The sequence below is a fragment of the Pelophylax lessonae genome (genome assembly GCF_965119305.1).
Source record: "Pelophylax lessonae genome assembly, chromosome: 1".
NCBI classification, from domain to species: Eukaryota; Metazoa; Chordata; class Amphibia; order Anura; family Ranidae; genus Pelophylax; species Pelophylax lessonae.
This window is the reverse complement of record NC_138768.1, coordinates 210,549,094-210,568,140: the sequence shown is the minus strand read 5'-3', so window position 1 is coordinate 210,568,140 and position 19,047 is coordinate 210,549,094. Positions and strand designations below refer to the sequence as shown.

The 19,047-nt window shown below is 48.0% G+C and overlaps 1 protein-coding gene across 2 annotated transcripts in view; it reads left to right on the top strand.

Moving 5' to 3' along the window:
* The window catches only part of LOC309567907 (synergin gamma-like), a 41,332-nt gene extending 22,899 nt beyond the window's left edge, over positions 1–18,433 (top strand). Inside the window, exons 5-6 of one of the 2 annotated variants that reach the window (XM_082273438.1) lie at positions 3,608–3,715; positions 18,103–18,433. In XM_082273438.1, the coding sequence (XP_082129564.1) occupies positions 3,608–3,715; positions 18,103–18,264 (270 nt within the window). In that variant the 3' untranslated portion in view covers positions 18,265–18,433. The remainder of the gene's footprint in view (positions 1–3,607; positions 3,716–18,102) is intronic. The other variant, XM_082273439.1, reaches the window with a different exon arrangement.
* Positions 18,434–19,047: the final 614 nt, after the last annotated feature.

The following is a 19,047-nucleotide window of genomic DNA, read 5'->3' as shown; positions in this document are numbered from 1 at the left end:
CAGTAAGCAATCTTTTATGTATGATAGCATCATTTTCAAAGGTATCAATCTTATCAGGAGTCTGATAATATTTATTATTAATAATGATTATATATAATTATAATTTTTTTTTATTTAGAAAATGTTTGGGTTTTTCGAAAAACGACTAGTGTTATATTATTCTGCATTTTAAATAAAGATTTAGCTCAGTGTAGTTCATTAATTTGGAAGAAAGAATAGCATGTCATAAGAAAAACCGCATTCATTATTAATTTAGAATTATGTAAGGCACTTACTCATAGCAACAGATCAGAAGATAGCTTTCAGCAGGGGCGGACTGACCATTAGGGCACTCGGGCACTGCCAGGGGGCCCGGGGCTAGTAGGGGGCCCCATGAGAGGCTCCTGGCACCTACCTTCCAAAGCATCTGTGATGATCCCGGAGCCCAGTGCCAGAACAAGTTCCAGCACTGAGCTCCGGTAGCTGCCCTGACAGAGACACACTAGCGTGGGCACTCGGGGCACATTTCCTGCATCTCTTTCAGGGTGCCTGGGCTCCCTCACGCAGCGATCGTCCCTCTGCAGCAGCCGACACTTACATCTCTCCCCCAACTGATGCCTGCACAGTACACACAGAGCTCACCAAGGATCCTCCTCCATGGCTCTGAAGTATACAGACAGGAGGAGGAGGAGTAGCCGGGGAGGAGGGACATTAACTTCAAGAGCTGCACTGATTATCTGAGGTATGTACTGTACACAGTTTATGGATACGGAAGGGGGACAGATAACAAGGATGCACATTTGGAGAAGTGATGGGGGCGGGGCATATGCTAGGGGGATGCTTTTGGAGGGGGGTGACTTGTGCTAGAAGGTGAGGAGGTGGTGTGAGGGGATTTCAACTCTGACCTCTCCCCTCCAAATGCACCCCCAGCACATGTTCTCTTACTGCCCCTTCTCCCCAAATCAAAGAGGTGCAGATTGCCACTCATCCCAAGACCCCCTCTCTCCTCATCCCAGGACCCCTCTCTCCTCCTCCCAGGACCCCAGTCTCCTCATCCCAGGACCCCAGTCTCCTCATCCCAGGGCCCCCTCTCTCCTCATCCCAGGGCCCCCTCTCTCCTCATCCCAGGGCCCCCTCTCTCCTCATCCCAGGGCCCCCTCTCTCCTCATCCCAGGGCCCCCTCTCTCCCCATCCCAGGACCCCTATCTCCTCATCCCAGGACCCCCTCTGTGCTGTCATCCCAGGACCCCCTCTCTGCTGTCACCCCAGGGCCCCCTCTCTCCTCATCCCAGGACCCCCTATCTCCTCATCCCAGGACCCCCTATCTCCTCATCCCAAGACCCCCTATCTCCTCATCCCAGGACCCCCTCTCTCCTCATCCCAGGACCCCCTCTCTCCTCATCCCAGGACCCCCTCTCTCCTCATCCCAGGACCCCCTCTCTCCTCATCCCAGGGCCCCCTCTCTCCTCATCCCAGGGCCCCCTCTCTCCTCATCCCAGGACCCCCTCTCTCCTCATCCCAGGAGCCCCTCTCTGCTGTTATCCCAGGACCCCCTCTCTGCTGTCACCCCAGGGCCCCCTCTCTCCTCATCCCAGGGCCCCCTCTCTGCTCTCATCCTAGGGGTCTCTCTCAGCTCTCATCCCAGGACCCCCCTCTCTGCTCTCATCCCTGCACCCCCCTCTCTGTTCTAATCCCAGGACCCCCTCTCTGCTCTCATCCCAGGGGTCTCTCTCAGCTCTCATCCCAGGACCCCCTCTCTGCTCTCATCCCAGGACCCCCCTCTCTGCTTTCATCCCTGCACCCCCTTCTCTGTTCTAATCCCAGGACCCCCTCTCTGCTCTCATCCCAGGACCCCCTCTCTGCTCTCATCCCAGGACCCCCCTCTCTGCTCTCATCCCTGCACCCCCCTCTCTGCTCTCATCCCTGCACCCCCCTCTCTGCTCTCATCCCTGCACCCCCCTCTCTGCTCTCATCCCTGCACCCCCCTCTCTGTTCTAATCCCAGGACCCCCCACTCTGCTCTCATCCCAGGGGTCTCTCTCAGCTCTCAACCCAGGACCCCCTCTCTGCTCTCATCCCAGGACCCCCCTCTCTGCTTTCATCCCTGCACCCCCCTCTCTGCTCTCATCCCAGGACCCCCCTCTCTGCTTTCATCCCTGCACCCCCCTCTCTGTTCTAATCCCAGGACCCCCCTTCTCTACTCTCATCCCAGGGGTCTCTCTCAGCTCTCATCCCAGGACCCCCCTCTCTGCTCTCATCCCAGGGGTCTCTCTCAGCTCTCATCCCAGGGGTCTCTCTCAGCTCTCATCCCAGGACCCCCTCTCTGCTCTCATCCCAGGGGTCTCTCTCAGCTCTCATCCCAGGGCCCCCTCTCTGCTCTCATTCCAGGACCCCCCTCTCTGCTCTCATCCCAAGCCCCCCTCTCTGCTCTCATCCCAGGGGTCTCTCTCAGCTCTCATCCCAGGGCCCCCTCTCAGCTCTCATCCCAGGGCCCCCTCTCTGCTCTCATCCCAGGACCCCCTCTCTGCTCTCATCCCAGGACCCCCTCTCTGCTCTCATCCCAGGACCTCCTCTCTGCTCTCATCCCAGGACCCCCTCTCTGCTCTCATCCCAAGGCCCCCTCTCTGCTCTCATCCCAGGGGTCTCTCTCAGCTCTCATTCCAGTGTCCCCTCTCTGCTCTCATCTCAGGACCCCCTCTCTGTTCTCATCTTAGGACCCTCTCTCTGTTCTCATTCCAGGACCCTCTCTGCTCTCATCCTAGGACCCCCTCTCTGCTCTCATCCCTGGGGCCCCTCTCTGTCCTTATCCCAGGGGTCCCTCTCTGTTCTTATCCCAGGGGCTACTCTCTGTCATTAGTCCAAGGGTCCCTCTCTGTCCTCATCCAAGGGGTCCCCTAAACAGCAACTGTCATAGGGTGTTCAGGACAGCAAGGGCCTGTTTAAATTTACAGTTTGGGGGCAGGAAAACCTCAGAATTGAGCCCTGTATTTACTCACCCCCCCACCACACCCCCTTTAACTGCAAGGGCCAGGGGTGTACACATGTTGCAGCCCCACCAGGAATTCTATGTCCTGTCACGCTTGGCAGGTGTAGCACCTGCCAAGCATAACTCATTCAAGTGAATGTGGCTGCATTGCAAAGGCTGTGCAAACTTGTGCAGTACAGCAAAAAAAAAAGGGGTTAAAGTAGGCAATGAGAAGGCGTTGTATTGCCTCCTCATCACCTGCTTCAACTCCTTGAATCGCACACTAGCATGCTGAAACTATGTGCATTGCACATGGTTGCAGGGTGTTTGCCGAGTGGGCCTCATTCACTTGAATGGGTCACGATAACCCACCAAAAGCAACAGGGGTTTTAACTCCTGCTGCAACATGTGTACTCATGGACATGGACACAGGGGGGCCCCATGATCTCATATTGCCCGGGGGCCCCATGGGTTATCAGTCCGCCCCTGGCTTTCAGTTATCTTATTACTGCACTTTGATTGTACAACGTAGTTATTTATGTGCTTTACTGCACATTGATGCTGTTTTTCCCAATATTTCACTTCATTTTTACATGAGGCATTATAATAACTTTTATTATCGCTGAAAATATTTGTTTTCCACATTTAATTTTCACCCTGACAGCCTGCCCCATCAGCCTTTGATTATGAGGCTAAAGGAATGACGTCTGACTCAAGCCTTTGCATTCAGAGGTGCTGCGGTGTATGCCTGCTGGAGAGACTGGACCAACAGGTGAGCAATCAAGAATTACGTGCTTTCTGTGAATAGGAAAGAAAAATCTTTTTGTGACCTGCTGTCTTCTGTTGGATAAAAAAAGAAAAAGCTAACATAACAACCACCATTGATAATGAGAGTGTTCAGAATAGATCTGTACATCACTTTGCAAAAGAATGTTTTGTCATCTCCACTTCATTATCTTTCTACAATACAGTAAATACAAGAGGACATGGCCTGCACTAGACATTAAAACGCACGACGACTTATAACAAAGATCTTAAAAAAAAAAAACATACAGAAATACAGTATCTCACAAGAGTGAGTACACCCCTCACATTTTTGTAAGTATTTTATTATATCTTTTCATGTGACAACACTGAAGAAATTACACTTTGTTACAATGTAAAGTAGTGAGTGTACAGCTTGTATAACAGTGTGAATTTGCTGTCCCCTCAAGATAACTCAACACACAGCCATTAATGTCTAAACTGCTGGCAACAAAAGTGAGTACACTCCTAAGTGAAAATTTCCAAATTGGGCACAATTAGCCATTTTCCCTCCCCGGTGTCATGTGAATCATTAGTGTTACAAGGTCCCAGGTGTGAATAAGCTGTGTTAAATTTGGTGTTATCACTCTCACTCTCTCATACTGGTCACTAGAAGTTCAACATGGCACCTCATGGCAAAGAACTCTCTAAAGATCTAATAAAAAATAATTGTTGCTCTACATAAAGATGGCCTAGGCTATAAGAACATTGCCAAGACCCTGAAACTGAACTGCAGCACGGTGACCAATTCCATACAGCAGTTTGACAGGACAGGTTCCACTCAGAACAGGCCTCGCCATGGTCGAACAAAGAAGTTGAGTGCACGTGCTCAGCATCATATCCAGAGGTTGTCTTTGGGAAATAGACTTATGAGTGCTGCCAGCATTGCTGCAGAGGTTGAAGGGAAATGGGGCAGCCTGTCAGTGCTCAGAGCAGACGCTACACACTGCATCAAATTGGTCTGCGTGGCTGTCGTCCCAGAAGGAAGCCTCTTCAAAAGATGATGCACAAGAAAGCCTGCAAACTGTTTGTTGAAGACAAGCAGACTAAGCACATGGATTACTGGAACCAAGTCCTGTGGTCTGATGAGACCAAGATAAACTTATTTGGTTCAGATGGTGTCAAGCGTGTGTGGCAGCAACCAGGTGAGGAGTACAAAGACAAGCGTGTCTTGCCTACAGTCAAGCATCGTGGTGTGAGTGTCATGGTCTGCATGAATGCTGCCAAGACTGGGGAGCTACAGTTTATTGAGGAAAGCATAATTGCCAACATGTACCGTGACATACTGAAGTAGAGCATGATCCCCTCCTTTCAGAGACTGGGACACCGGGCAGTATTACAACATAACGACCCCAAACACTCCTCCAAGACAACCACTGCCTTGCTAAAGAAGCTGAGGGTAAAGGTGATGGACTGGCCAAGCATGTCTCCTGACCTAAACCCTATTGAGCATCTGTGGGGCATCCTCAAATGGAAGGTGGAGGAGTGCAAGGTCTCTAACATCCACCAGCTCCGTGATGTCATCATGGAGAAGTGAAGGAGGACTCCAGTGGCAACCTGTGAAGCACTGGTGAACTCCATGCCCAAGAGGGTTAAGGCAGTGCTGGAAAATAATGGTGGCCACACAAAAGATTGACACTTTAGCCTTAATTTCGAAACTTTCACTTAGTGGTGTACTTATTTTTGTTGCCAGTGGTTTAGACATTAATGGCTGTGTGTGGAGTTATTTTGAGGGGAAAAAAAAAAAATTACACTGTTATACAAGCTGTACACTCACCACTAGTATTGAGCGAACACGGACTGTATTATTCGGGTCCGTACCGGATAATTGTATTTTTGCTACCCTGACACGGACCCGAAAACTTTACTGTATGTTCGGGTTTAAAATCCGTGTTCGGTAATTTTATTTCCTGTTTTGTATGTAATGGCGCTCTTTTAATGGCGGGCTTTCAACAGCCAATCAACAAGCATTTAACTGATGTGCCTTAAGCCATCCCAGCTTTGCCTACTAATGTATTAGTAGCTGTGATTGGCCATCTGAAGCATGTGACCCATGTCTTTATAAGCTCGAGAGACACAGCGCGGTGCGTCAGTCTGCTGTAGTATAGGGAGAGAGCACACATCATACGTGCTGGCTGCTGCTGATTAGGGACAGACAGGGAAAAACAACATTGTGCCCGAAAAGAATGCAGGGACAGGTCGGAGTGTAGGCAGGGAAAGATATTTGAGCATTTTAGGGACAGGCTGGAGAGATTAGGCAGGGACAGATAGGAGACACAGGACAGAACAATCGTCCGTTAGCAATCTACATCGATTTTGCTGTGTGGAGGGTGGTGCAGTGAACGATCTTTTTGCCCTCACTTGAGCCCACTGAGGAGGAGGAGGGAGAAAAAAATATATTTTTATCAGTCTGTTGTGTGCAGCTTTCAGCTATATTTTACTACAGATTGCTGTTCTAATCTGCTATTTAAAAATTACAAAGTTAAAGGGGAATTTTTTTTTTCCCTTTTATAGCCTGCTGCTCACTGTGACATAAAACATAAGATACTGCTGTGTTCACATGTGCTATTGAAAAATCACCAATTTTATATACTTTTTTCTATTCCGCTATTCAATATACACCCTTTTGGGGTAAAAAAAAATTAAATTGCGGCATAGTCTGTATCGGTACGTGTGAGATATACCTTTTTAAATTTGTTTGGCGCATCTCCTTCCACCGCCAAGGATTGCAGGGCGCTTCAGTTTGCCTCCTGTTCCGAACTCCTCCTACTCCTCTTCCTCATCCTCCCTTTAGGGTACAAAAAATTGTAATCGGGGCCTAGTCTGTGTTTGTACGTGTGAGATACACCGTTTTATATCCTTTTTTCTATTCAGCTATTCAATATACACCCTTTTGGGGTAAAAAAAATTAAATTGCGGCATAGTTTGCATATTTGACTGTGAGATACACCCGTGCGATACTGTTGTTGTTTTGTTCCGCTATTCAATAAACCCCTTTCTAGGGCAAGATCATAAATTACAGAAATATGAGGAGAACGTCAAATAGGGGCCGTGGCCTGGGTCGTGGTGCTGCTGGTAGAGCTCCTGTTGCAAGGAGAGGACGTGGTCGATCTGTGCCAGCTACACGCACAAGTGAAACACCTTCCTCAAGTGTGAGTAGGCGACAGAACCTGCAGCAGTATTTGGTAGGGCATCATGCGCCTCTACAAGTGTTGAGGCAAGAACAAGTAGAGGCGATAGTAGATTGGTTTGCTGCTGACAGTGCCTCCAGTTCCTTCACATTGTCTCCCACCCAGTCTACTGCAGAAAGGTCAGAGTTGGCACCTGCAGCCGATGTCCAACCGCCTTTCACCTCACCCCCTTGCAAATCAAGCAAGCAGTCTGAGCCCAAAGTCATACAGCAGTCTCTTCTTCTTTTTGATGACTCTGTCAGCAGGGTTTCCCAGGGCCATCCACCTAGCCCTGCCCCAGAAGTGGAAGAGATTGAGTGCAGCGATTCCCAACCACTTATTTCTCAAGATGAGTACATGGAAGGACCATAGCAGCACGTCTCCGATGATGACGAAACGCAGGTGCCAACTGCTGCGGCACTCAGAATTGTGGAGACCGACAAGGAGGGCAGGGGTGAAGACTGGGTGGAAGATGATGTGGAGGACGATGAGGTCCTCGACCCCACATGGAATGAAGGTCATGCAGGTAACCTGAGTAGTTTGGAGGAAGAGACGGTGGTCGCACAGAGCCACCAGCACAGCAGAAGAGGGAGCAGGGTGCAGAAGCGGAGCGCCTGTGCACTAGACACTACCCCTGCTACTGCCCAATGCAGCAAGGGACCGAGCGCACCAAAGCCAGCTCAAAGGAGTTCTCTAGCGTGGAAGTTCTTCAGACAATGTGCTGATGACAGGACACGAGTGGTTTGCACCCTGTGCAATCAGAGCCTGAAGCGAGGCATAAACCTTCTCAACCTGAGCACAACCTGCATGATCAGGCATCTAAGTGCAAAGCACGAGCTGCAGTGGAGTACACACCTTCAAAACCAAGAAAGGTCTCTGGCTCCTCCTGCTTCCTCTTCTGCTGCAGTCTCGGCCTCTTCATCCACCTCTGTATTGATACCGGCACCTGCCACCCCGCAAACAGAGGATCTGTCAGCAACACCACCACCTGGGTCACCAACCATCTCCACAATGTCCCGTGGAAGTGTTCAGCTTTCCATCTCCCAAACACTTCAGAGTAAGAGGAAGTACCCCCCTACCCACCCGCGATCCCTGGCCCTGAATGCCAGCATTTAAAAATTCTTGGCCTTTGAAATGCTGTCATTCCGTCTGGTGGAGACGCACAGTTTTAAAAGCCTTATGTCGGTGGCTGTCCCACAGTACGTCACGCCCAGCCGCCACTACTTTTCCAGGCAAGCCATCCCTTCCCTGCACAACCAAGTGGGGGAAAAAAATCAGGTGTGCACTGCGCAACGCCATCTGTGGCAAGGTCCACCTAACTACCGATACGTGGGCCAGTAAGCACGGTCAGGGGCGTTATATCTCCCTAACGGCACACTGGGTGAATGCAGTGGCGGATGGGCCTGAGGCGGATAGCAATTTGGCGCATGTCCTTCCACCACCGAGGATTGCAGGGCGCTTCAGTTTGCCTCCTGTTCCTAACGCCTCCTACTCTGCTTCCTCATCCTCTACCGCCTCCTCATCCCATCAGCGTAACACCTTCAGCACAGCCAGGGGTAAACGACAGCAGGCAGTTTTAAAACTTGCCTGTTTGGGGGAAAAACCACACACCGCGCAGGAGTTGTGGAGGAGCATGGAACAGCAGACAAATGAGTGGTTGCTGCCAGCGAGCCTCAAGCCCGGCCTGGTGGTGTGCGATAACGGGTGAAATCTCATAGCAGCTCTGGGCCTAGCCGGTTTGACGCATATCCCTTGCCTGGCGCATGTGCTGAATTTGGTGGTGCAGAGGTTCCTTAAAAATTACCCCGATGTGTCAGAGCTGCTGCAGAAAGTGCGGGCCGTCTGTGCGCACTTTCGACGTTCTCACCCTGCTGCTGCTCGCCTGTCAGCGCTGCAGCGTAACTTCTGCCTTCCCGTTCACCGCCTCATATGTGACGTGCCCACAAGGTGGAACTCCACCTTGCACATGCTGGAAAGACTGTGCAAGCAGCAGGCCATAGTGGACAGCACCACTTCACCACCAATAACTGGGCCTCCATGCGAGACCTGTGTGCCTTGTTGCGCTGTTTTGAGTACTCCACCAACATGGCCAGTGCCGATGACGCCGTTGTCAGCTTACCTATACCACTTCTATTTCCCATTTTAGTTATGCTTTATGATAATTATGTATTTATTATGTAATTTTCATTGTTATTTCCCCATACTTATTGCAAGATGTATACGGTTATGGATCACAATTCCCATTTTTTTGTGACAATTGGGATAAGTGATCATATATATATGTAGACATGCAGACATTCCTTGGGCATCATGCAGCATTTTTAGTTGTTTCTATTTCCCCCATTAAACGATATGGGCTTGATTCTTGATTGAATTCATGAGTATAAAGCTAGGGCAACGGTTCCATTAGATGTGATGGTTGCCGCTGCACTTCGGGCATAAACAGACATTGCTGCTGCCCATGGATTGGCTGCCTGTGGTATTTAATGTGAAGTCAGCACGCCGCCCGCATCCCCATTTTAGTCTGTGAGGACGAGTGCGTAGGGTACGGCGTGCTGACGTCACTACGCTGCCCCGCGGAACGGGCTACATGAGAGCCGGCCGGCTTATGTTTTTCTGCGATTTTCCTGTTTGGAGACTGTAAGTGTGATTTTAATTATGTGGAATAAAGCTTGATGGTATTATACTATCTAGTCTTTTCTCTCCTACCCAATACATTTGGACTATTCTGCTATCGCTGTCTGATGTGATTGAGTGTTCCTGGAGTATGGTGTCCCGATCCCTTTGAGCGGGTCTGTGAGGATTTCATTCCATGCTTGTTTGGCTTTATATCTGGTAAGGAGATATGCGTGTCTTCTGTGTGCAGCACCGTGGTGATTAGCCCGACTGGATTTCTCCTCACTCCACCCATCTTGAAAACTCTCTGGGACTTTGTGAACTATATATGAGCTGTTGTTCTTTATGATTTTGTGCAATCAATGAACTGTTGTTTTTTATGATTTTGTTTAATCAATGACATTTATGCTGAGGTACAACTTTATGTTTAGTTTCAGCTGATTGGTTGCCCATTCAAAACATTTTTCTGCTTCCAATAGAAATTTTTCTCTCAGAAATTTTTCACTCATTATCTTTATCAAATTGAAGTAGCGCGGCTTTTTTCTCTGTATCCTACTTCTATGCCTCCTTGAAAAAATGATTCGGGCGATGATGGAAGAGGATGTGGCACAGGAGAAGGAGGAGGAAGAGGGATCATTTCCAAGGCTTTCAGGGCAGTCATTCACAAGTGGCTCCGAGGGTGGGTTCCTGCACCCACAAATGCCAGGTACACAATTGTCCAGCAGGGGCACAGTTCTGGAGGATGAGGAGGAGGAGATGGAGGAGGAGATGGAACCATGTTCACAGCAGGGTGGCACCCAGGCCAGCTCATGGCCATCACTGGTGCGTGGCTGGGGGGATACAGAGGACACAGACGATACACCTCCCACAGAGGACAGCCTTTCGTTGCCTCTGGGCAGCCTGGCACACATGAGCGATTACATGCTGCAGTGTCTCCACAACGACCCCCGAGTTGCCCACATTCTAACTTGTGCTGATTACTGGGTGGCCACGCTGCTGGATCAAGTAGTAACACAAAAAAACGGGTATGATGGCGCTCCCGGACAAAATGGCACAAAAAACTTGGATGCTGCTCGGGATCTTAAATAATCAGACTTGTTTATTAAAATCAGTTTAAAATGAGCTCCTAGTCAGGGAAAGCCAATAGTGTGCCAGGGGTGCAGTACTCAGCCAACAGATGTGATACCAGAGGAGACCACTCAAAAGCAAGGAGGACCCAGAGGCAGGGAGACAATGCCTTACCACCTGTGAAGCCTGGACGGTGTGGCACTTGTAGATGGACTGGCCGCCTCGATCGAATCGGGAACCTTCACTGCAAATGTGCCTCCGGGCTGGGCGATGCCTGGGGTGAGGAGAAGAGGTTGACGGGGGGGATGAGATGCTCAAACCCCGGCAAACAACTCCGGTGGCGGTGCGTGCCCGAGGTGGCAGCGGCCGCTGGTCGTCAGTCCCTGCTGACGTGGCGCTGGAAGATGACGTCACCAGGCGCCTAGCGCAGACGTGCGCACCGGGGACTGCAGCACCGATGTAGCCGGGAGTATGGAGGCAGCTCACCGAGGGCACAGCTGTTGAGTGCAACCAAGGGTCACCTGGCGGAGCTATTAGGTAATGCCACAGATAGAGGGGATGACACGTCAGCAGGGACTGACGACCAGCGGCCGCTGCCCCTCGGGCGCGCACCGCCACCGGAGTTGTTTGCCGGGGTTTGAGCATCTCATCCCCCCCGTCAACCTCTTCTCCTCACCCCAGGCATCACCCAGTCCGGAGGCACATTTGCAGTGAAGGTTCCCGATTCGATTGAGGCGGCCAGTCCATCTACAAGTGCCACACCGTCCAGGCTTTACAGGTGGTAAGGCGTTGTCTCCCTGCCTCTGGGTCCTCCTTGCTTTTGAGTTGTCTCCTCTGGTATCACATCTGTTGGCTGAGTACTGCACCCTTGGCACACTATTGGCTTTCCCTGACTAGGAGCTCATTTTAAACTGATTTTAATAAACAAGTCTGATTATTTAAGATCCCGAGCAGCATCCAAGTTTTTTTTGTGCCATTTTGTCCGGGAGCGCCATCATACCCGTTTTTTTGTGTTACTACTTTCTCCTCCCAGTTGGGATCTGGGTTAGGGTAGGCAGCAGCCCGGACATGGACGTGTAATTCATGGTGGACCCCTTTGGATATTGTCTGACCCCATTGTTCCAGCCCTGCCGTCTGATCACCGGCACCACAGCGCCAGGATTTTCTGTTTACACGCTGCTGGATCCCCATTACAAGGACAACGTACCGTCCTTAATTCACTCACTGGAGCGTTATCGCAAGCAGGGCAGCCATCAGAAATTTTGAGGCCCCTTACACAGTTTTAGGCCTGCCCCCCCCCCCCCCCCTGGCCTGACCACCAACAATTCCCAGGGCCCGCCTACCATGTCGTCATCCTCCTCCAGTTCCATGTCCTTCTGCATCCCATGTCCTCCTCCCCCAGTCTCATGTCCTCAATCCCAGGAACATAAAGGTGAACGGTTCTAGTAAATGCCACTCCTCCTGTCCAGGAGTGAACAGGGGAGGGCAGGGTCTACAGCTGTGTGTGAGGGCTAGTGAGGGGCAGGACCCCCCACATAGTGCCAGTCTGTGGAGAATGGCGGAGCTTGAAATTAAATGGTATTGCAAGGACAGGTGGCAACCCTACCGTGTTTGGGGCCCCTCGGGACGCCTGGGCCCCCTACATGTGTATGGGCTGTACCCCCCTGATGGCAGCCCTGATCGCAAGATGCGGGAGTACAAGCGCACGCTGGTAGACGCGATGCTGCTGGCATTCCCACCTGACAGCGGGGCCACAGTGGAAGCACAAGGCCAAGGCAGAGGAGGAGGAGGAAGAGGTCGCCAACACAACCAGGGCACCACCAGCACCTCAGAAGGCAGGGTTAGCATGGCCGAAATGTGGAAAAGCTTTGTCAGCACGCCACAACAAACAGCAGCACCAGCAGCTCATATGGAACGTCTTAGCAGGAGGCAGCATTTCACCAACATGGTGGAGCAGTATGTGTGCACACGCCTACATTTAGTGAATGACGGGTCTGCCCCCTTCAACTTCTGGGTCTCCAAATTGGGCACATAGCCTGAGCTTGCCCTTTACACCTTGGAGGTGCTGGCGTGCCCTGCAGCCAGTGTATTATCTGAACGTGTATTTAGCACGGCTGGGGGCGTTATCACAGACAAGCGCAGCCGCCTGTCCAGAGACAATGTGGACAAGCTCACGTTCATTAAATTGAACCAGGCATGGATCCCACAGGACTTTTCCGTACCTTGTGCAGAATAGAGATGGATACCGACCTTACCCAGCCATTGTTATATTTTTGATCTTTCTCACTCTTTTGGGGTGTACCCTAATTTAAAATGACTGAAAAAAAGCAGTGTTGGCTACCTCGTCCCCCTCCACCGCCGCTTCCACCTACACTGCCACCTCAACCTCCCTCGTACTCCATATGGGCCTCGTCCTTCACAGATGAAGAAAATTGTTTTATATTTTCTGTTTTTTTTTTTTTTTTGTTTTAAGTTATTTCCCTATCCACATTTGCTTGCAGAGCACTTGCCATGCTCTTAACTACATTTTACTGCCATTTGCAGCACTCTAGCCCTTTCCATTGGTTTTTTTAGAGTCATTTTAGTGCCTGAAAGTTCGGGTCCCCATTGACTTCAATAGGGTTCGGTGTCCGGGTAAAGTTCGGCCGAACCCGCCGAACACGGACATCCAGGTGTCTGCTCAACTCTACTCACCACTTTACATTGTAGCAAAGTGTAATTTCTTCAGTGTTGTCACATGAAAAGATATACTAAAAGATTTACAAAAATGTGAGGGGTGTACTCATATTTTTGTGAGATACTGTAGATGCAAACATTCCTATACTGTGATATAATTTGTAAAACTTCAACTTGAGGACTATCCAATATATAAAAATATGTATTAACCACTTCTGGACCGCCCACCCCATATATACAGTGTACGTGATTTTGTACGGGGGTTTTTGGGGGTGCGCGCACATCGCCAGAGCGCCACTCCTGCTGTGATTGGACACAGCTGAAGCCAATCAGTGGGTCCAGCGGCCGTGATGGCCGTCGGGACCCGCCGATCGTTCGGTGGAATGACAGAACGGCGGCCTGCCTATGTAAACAAGGAACGCTGTTCTGTCACAGAGGAAGAGAGAGATCTTATGTTTCAGCTAAGCTAAAACACAGATCTCTCTTTTCCTCTAGTAAATCCAGTCCCCCCCAGTTAGAAAACACTCCCTAGGATCACACTTAACCCCTTGATCACCCCTAGTGTTAACCCCTTCCCTGCCAGTGTAATTTATACAGTAACAGTGTAATGTTTTTAGCACTGATCACTGTATTGGTGTCACTGGTCCCCAAAAAGTGTCAGATTTGTCCTCTGCAATGTCGCAGTCCCGCTAAAAATCGCTACATTGCTAGTAAAAACAATAATTAATAAATAAGTCCATTAATGTATCCCCTAGTTTGTAGACGCTATAACGTTTGCGCAAACTAATCAATATACGCTTTTTAGGATTTTTTTTTTTTACCAAAAATATGTACAATACATATTGGCCTAAATTGATGGAAAAATTGGATTTTTAAATTTTTTTTATTGGGAATGTTTTATAGCAAAAAGTTTAAAAATATTATTTTTTTTTTTTCAAACTTGTGGTTCTTTTTTTGTTTATAGTGCAAAATATAAAAACCGCAGAGGTTATCAAATACCACCAAAAGAAAGCTCTGTTTGTGGGGAAAAAAAAAATATTTTTTTTTTGGGGGTACAGCGTCGCACGAGCACGCAATTGTCAGTTAAAGCAACGCAGTGCTGTATCGCAAAAAAATGGCCTGGTCATTAAGGGAGTAAAACCTTCCAGAGCTGAAGTGGTTAAAGGGATATTAAAGTCTCTCTCTTTTTTTTTTAAAATAACAAACACATTATACTTACCTGCTCTGTGCAATGGGTTTACACAGAGCAGCCCAGATCCTCCTCTTCTTGGGTCCCATGCAGGCGCTCCTGGATCCTCCCTCCTGCCGGGTGCCTCCACAGCAAGCAGCTTGCTCTGGGGGCACACTAGCAGGTGCACTCCTAATCTGTGCCTCTGTGTCCCACCCTAAAGTTTTTTTACAGGTTACCAGTTTGGAGTTACAAAGGAGATCTCACCTCACATGTGTGGTGCAAACACAGTTGACATATGTGTGTGCAACCTCTGTATGCATTCACATGGGGGGATGGGGGCGCTTACATTTTTTTTTTTTTTTTTAATTATTTATTTTATTACTTTTTTTTTTTTTTTTTTTTTGCTGTCACAAAAATTTAAACATCCCTTGTGATAGCAAAAAATAAATAAAAAATAAAAAAACATTGATCTCACGCTTTCCAAAAAAAAAAAAAAGTTCAGTTTGCATTTTCCCTAAACGGAAGTGAAAAAATGCTTGTCGCTTCCAGTCTCCGATCATAGAGATGGTCGGGGACATTCTGGTCCCAGATCACCTCTATTGATATTGGCTGCAACTACCAAATCGGATGCTGGGCTCCCCTGTGGGACAGAAGAGCCCAGAAAAGCACGGGGAGGCGCGGCGACTCCTTCTACTTGTAAAAGCGATCCAGTGGCTAATTAGCCGCTAGGATCACTTCTATGGTGTAGAGTATCGCCGTCAGAAAACAGAAAAAAAATAATACCAGGGTTATGGCTGACAGCTGCAGCCATGATCCCAATATAGTTGCTTGAACACAATGACGTACATGTACACGATTGTGCGTCAAGTGGTTAGGAGTGGACATTAAAAGGGTGTGCATGCGCAGCTCATGGACATTTTGTGTGTGTGTGTGTGTGTGTGTGTGTGTGTGTGTGTGTGTGTGTGTGTGTGTGTGTGTGTGTGTATGTATATACACTGAATAAAATTATAAACGCAACACTTTTGTTTTTGCTCCAATTTTTCATGAGCTGAACTCAAAGATCTAAGACTTTTTCCATGTACACCAAAGGCCTATTTCTCTCAAATATTGTTCACAAATCTGTCTAAATCTGTGTTAGTGAGCACTTCTCCTTTGCCGAGATAATCCATCCACCTCACAGGTGTGGCATATCAAGATGCTGATTAGACAGCATGATTATTACACAGGTGTGCCTTAGGCTGGCCTCAATAAAGGCCACTCTAAAATGTGTAGTTTTACTATATTGGAGGGGTCCGAAAACCAGTCAGTATCTGGTGTGACCACTATTTGCCTCAAGCAGTGAAACACATCTCCTTCGCATAGAGTTGATCAAGTTGTTGATTGTGGCCTGTGGAATGTTGGTCCACTCCTCTTCAATGGCTATGCAAAGTTGATGGATATTGGCAGGACCTGGAACATACGTATACGCCGATCCAGAACATCCCAAACAGGCTCAATGGGAGACATGTCTGGTGAGTATGCTGGCCATGCAAGAACTGGGATGTTTTCAGCTTTCAGGAATTGTGTACAGATCCTTGCAACATAGGGCCATGCATTATCCTGCTGCAACATGAGGTGATGGTCGTGGATGAATGGCAAAACAATGGGACTCAGAATCTCGTCACGGTATCTCTGTGCATTCAAAATGCCATCAATAAAATGCACCAGTGCTCATTGTCTATAACATACGCCTGCCCATACCATAACCCCACCGCCACCATGGGCCACTCGATCCACAACGTTGACATCAGCAAACCGCTCACCCACACGACGCCATACATGTTGTCTACCATCTGCCCTGTACAGCGAAAACCGGGATTCATCCGTGAAGAGAACACCTCTCCAAAATGCCAAACGCCATAGAATGTGAGCATTTGCCCACTCAAGTCGGGTACGATGACAAACTGCAGTCAGGTCGAGACCCTGATGAGGACGACGAGCATGCAGATGAGCTTCCCTGAGACGGTTTCTGACAGTTTGTACAGAAATTCTTTGGTTATGCAAACTGATTGTTGCAGCAGCTGTCTGAGTGGCTGGTCTCAGACGATCTTGGAGGTGAAGATGGTGGATGTGGAGGTCCTGGGCTGGTGTGGTTATACGTGGTCTACGGTTGTGAGACCGGTTGGATGTACTGCCAAATTTTCTGAAACGTCTTTGGAGATGGCTTATGGTAGAGAAATGAATACTCAATTCACGGGCAACAGCTCTGGTGGACATTCCTGCAGTCAGGATGCCAACTGCACGATTCCTCAAAACTTGCGACATCTGTGGTTTTGTGCTGTGTGATAAAACTGCAAATTTAAGGCCCCTTTCACATATGGGAGTCCATCGGCGGACTCTGTTTTTCTCAGCGGGGGAACGATCCGCCGATCCCCTACTGAGCAGGCGGATGGCAGCTCTTTCTCCGCGCTGTGTGCGGAGACGGAGCTGTCAGGTCCCCGCTGTTCTCTATGGGGGAATCAGAGGAGAATGGACCGCCTGACCGTTCTCATCCGATCCGCTGGACAGATGGAAAATAGGGCTTCCATCCGTCCAGATTTGATGGACCAGATCGGATCGGATGTCAGTGGACATGTCTCCACTGACATCCGATGCACCATAGAGATGCATGGGGTATCCGTTCAGATCTGCCTGAAAAACTGACAGGCGGATCTAAACGGTCCGCTAGTGTGAAAGGGGTTATAGAGTGGCCTTTTATTGTGGCCAGCCTTAGGCACACCTGTGCAATAATCATGCTGTCTAATCATTTGTGCACCTGTGGGGTGCATGGGTTATCTCGGCAAAGAAGTGCTCACTAACACAGATTTAGACAATTTGAACAATATTTGAGAGAAATAGGCCTTTTGTGTACATAGAAAGTCTTAGATCTTGGAGTTCAGCTCATGAAAAATGGGGGGGGCAAAAGTGTTGCCTTTTATAATTTTGTTCAGTGTGTGTGTGTGTGTGTGTGTGTGTGTGTATATGTATATGTATATGTATATGTGTATATATATATATATATATATATATATTATAACTATAATAGGAAGAACAAGAAATACTGCATGCACTTTTAGGATTCCCTACTCCAAACCTTCTATCATCCCTCCTTCAAAAGTTTATCACTTGCTCACTACTATTCCAAACCTCTGTCATCTGTGAAACTTGCTCCCAATACTTCCTCTTTTTTCACACCACTGTCATTCATAAAACCTCTCATCTCTCATCCTTTCTCTTCCAAACCTCTCACATCCTTGTCCCTCTTCCAAACCTCTGTCACTCATACACTTTTGTCCCACCTCCAAACCTCTGTCACTCATACACTCTTGTCCCACCTCCAAATCTCTGTCAATTCCTCCTCCAATTTGTTGTCACTCAACATGCATTCTAATCCTACCTCCTCCAAACCTTTGTCACTCACAACTTATCTTTATCCCTCCTCTCTCAACCTTTTGTCCCATATCACACATCCTTGTCCCACATCCTCTTACAAATGTTTGTCACTCAACATACATTGTTTCATTCCTGCTTCAGTCATTGCCATTGTCCAAAATGTCTGTCTTACATACCCCTCTTTCCTAGGCTATAGTGTTATTACACAGTAAATAATAGGACTTATGATTTTCCTTTTTCCAGGCATCACCTGAACACATAGGGAACATGCTGCAGTTTGGGGGACGCTACTATCATCCAAGCTGTGCCAACTTTTGGCTACACTGTGTGGACTCCAGCTTGCCTGTATTATCCTGTCGAGGAAACTGTTCAGCTTGTGTTAAACTAAAAGAAGACATAAAGTGACCTCACAAAGTTTTAGAATTGGACAAAGGCCAGCTTATTTATTTTATTCTGTGGTGCTGTTACACGTATAAAAAATGGAGGTTGAGTCAGACACCACCATGGAAGACACAAATATGAAGATGTGGATGTAATGCTCGGGGAACATACACCATACTTGGCATTGTTTACAGTCTCCAGTGCAATGTTACATTTTAATACAAACTTTTGAATGTTTTATCTGGACATTATTCAGAATTGAAAATTCCAATTCCAACACTCCCTTTAGTTCAATCATATACCATTCTTCTATTACTGCCAGCATGATCTTAAATTTTACTTCAGTGCTAAATGAGTACTTTTTTTTGGAGGTCTTATGATGTATGCCCTGCGATTTACAGTGAGAAAAATGAATGAAAACTTTGATACAAAGGAAATATGTGCAGGTATTCTATAGTTTTTTTTTAGACATGAATAAGGACATGATAAGGTTAAAGAAAACCACCGATGACTGGGAGTATATGAGAATCCAAATATTTGGTCTTAAATTATCACCTCAATTCCAAAAATGTTGGGAAGATGTAAAATCTACACAAAAACAGAATGCAGTGTTTTGTAGATATCAAAAAAACATATTTTATTCACAATAGGAAAAAGGAAACATCAATTTTAAAATTGAAAATGTACCATTTTAAGAAAGAAATAAGGTCATTTTGAACTTGAGGGCAACAACACATCTCAAAAAAGTTGTGACAGGCAACACAAAGCTGGCAAAGTACAACCCTAATTCCAGTAAAGTTGGGATAG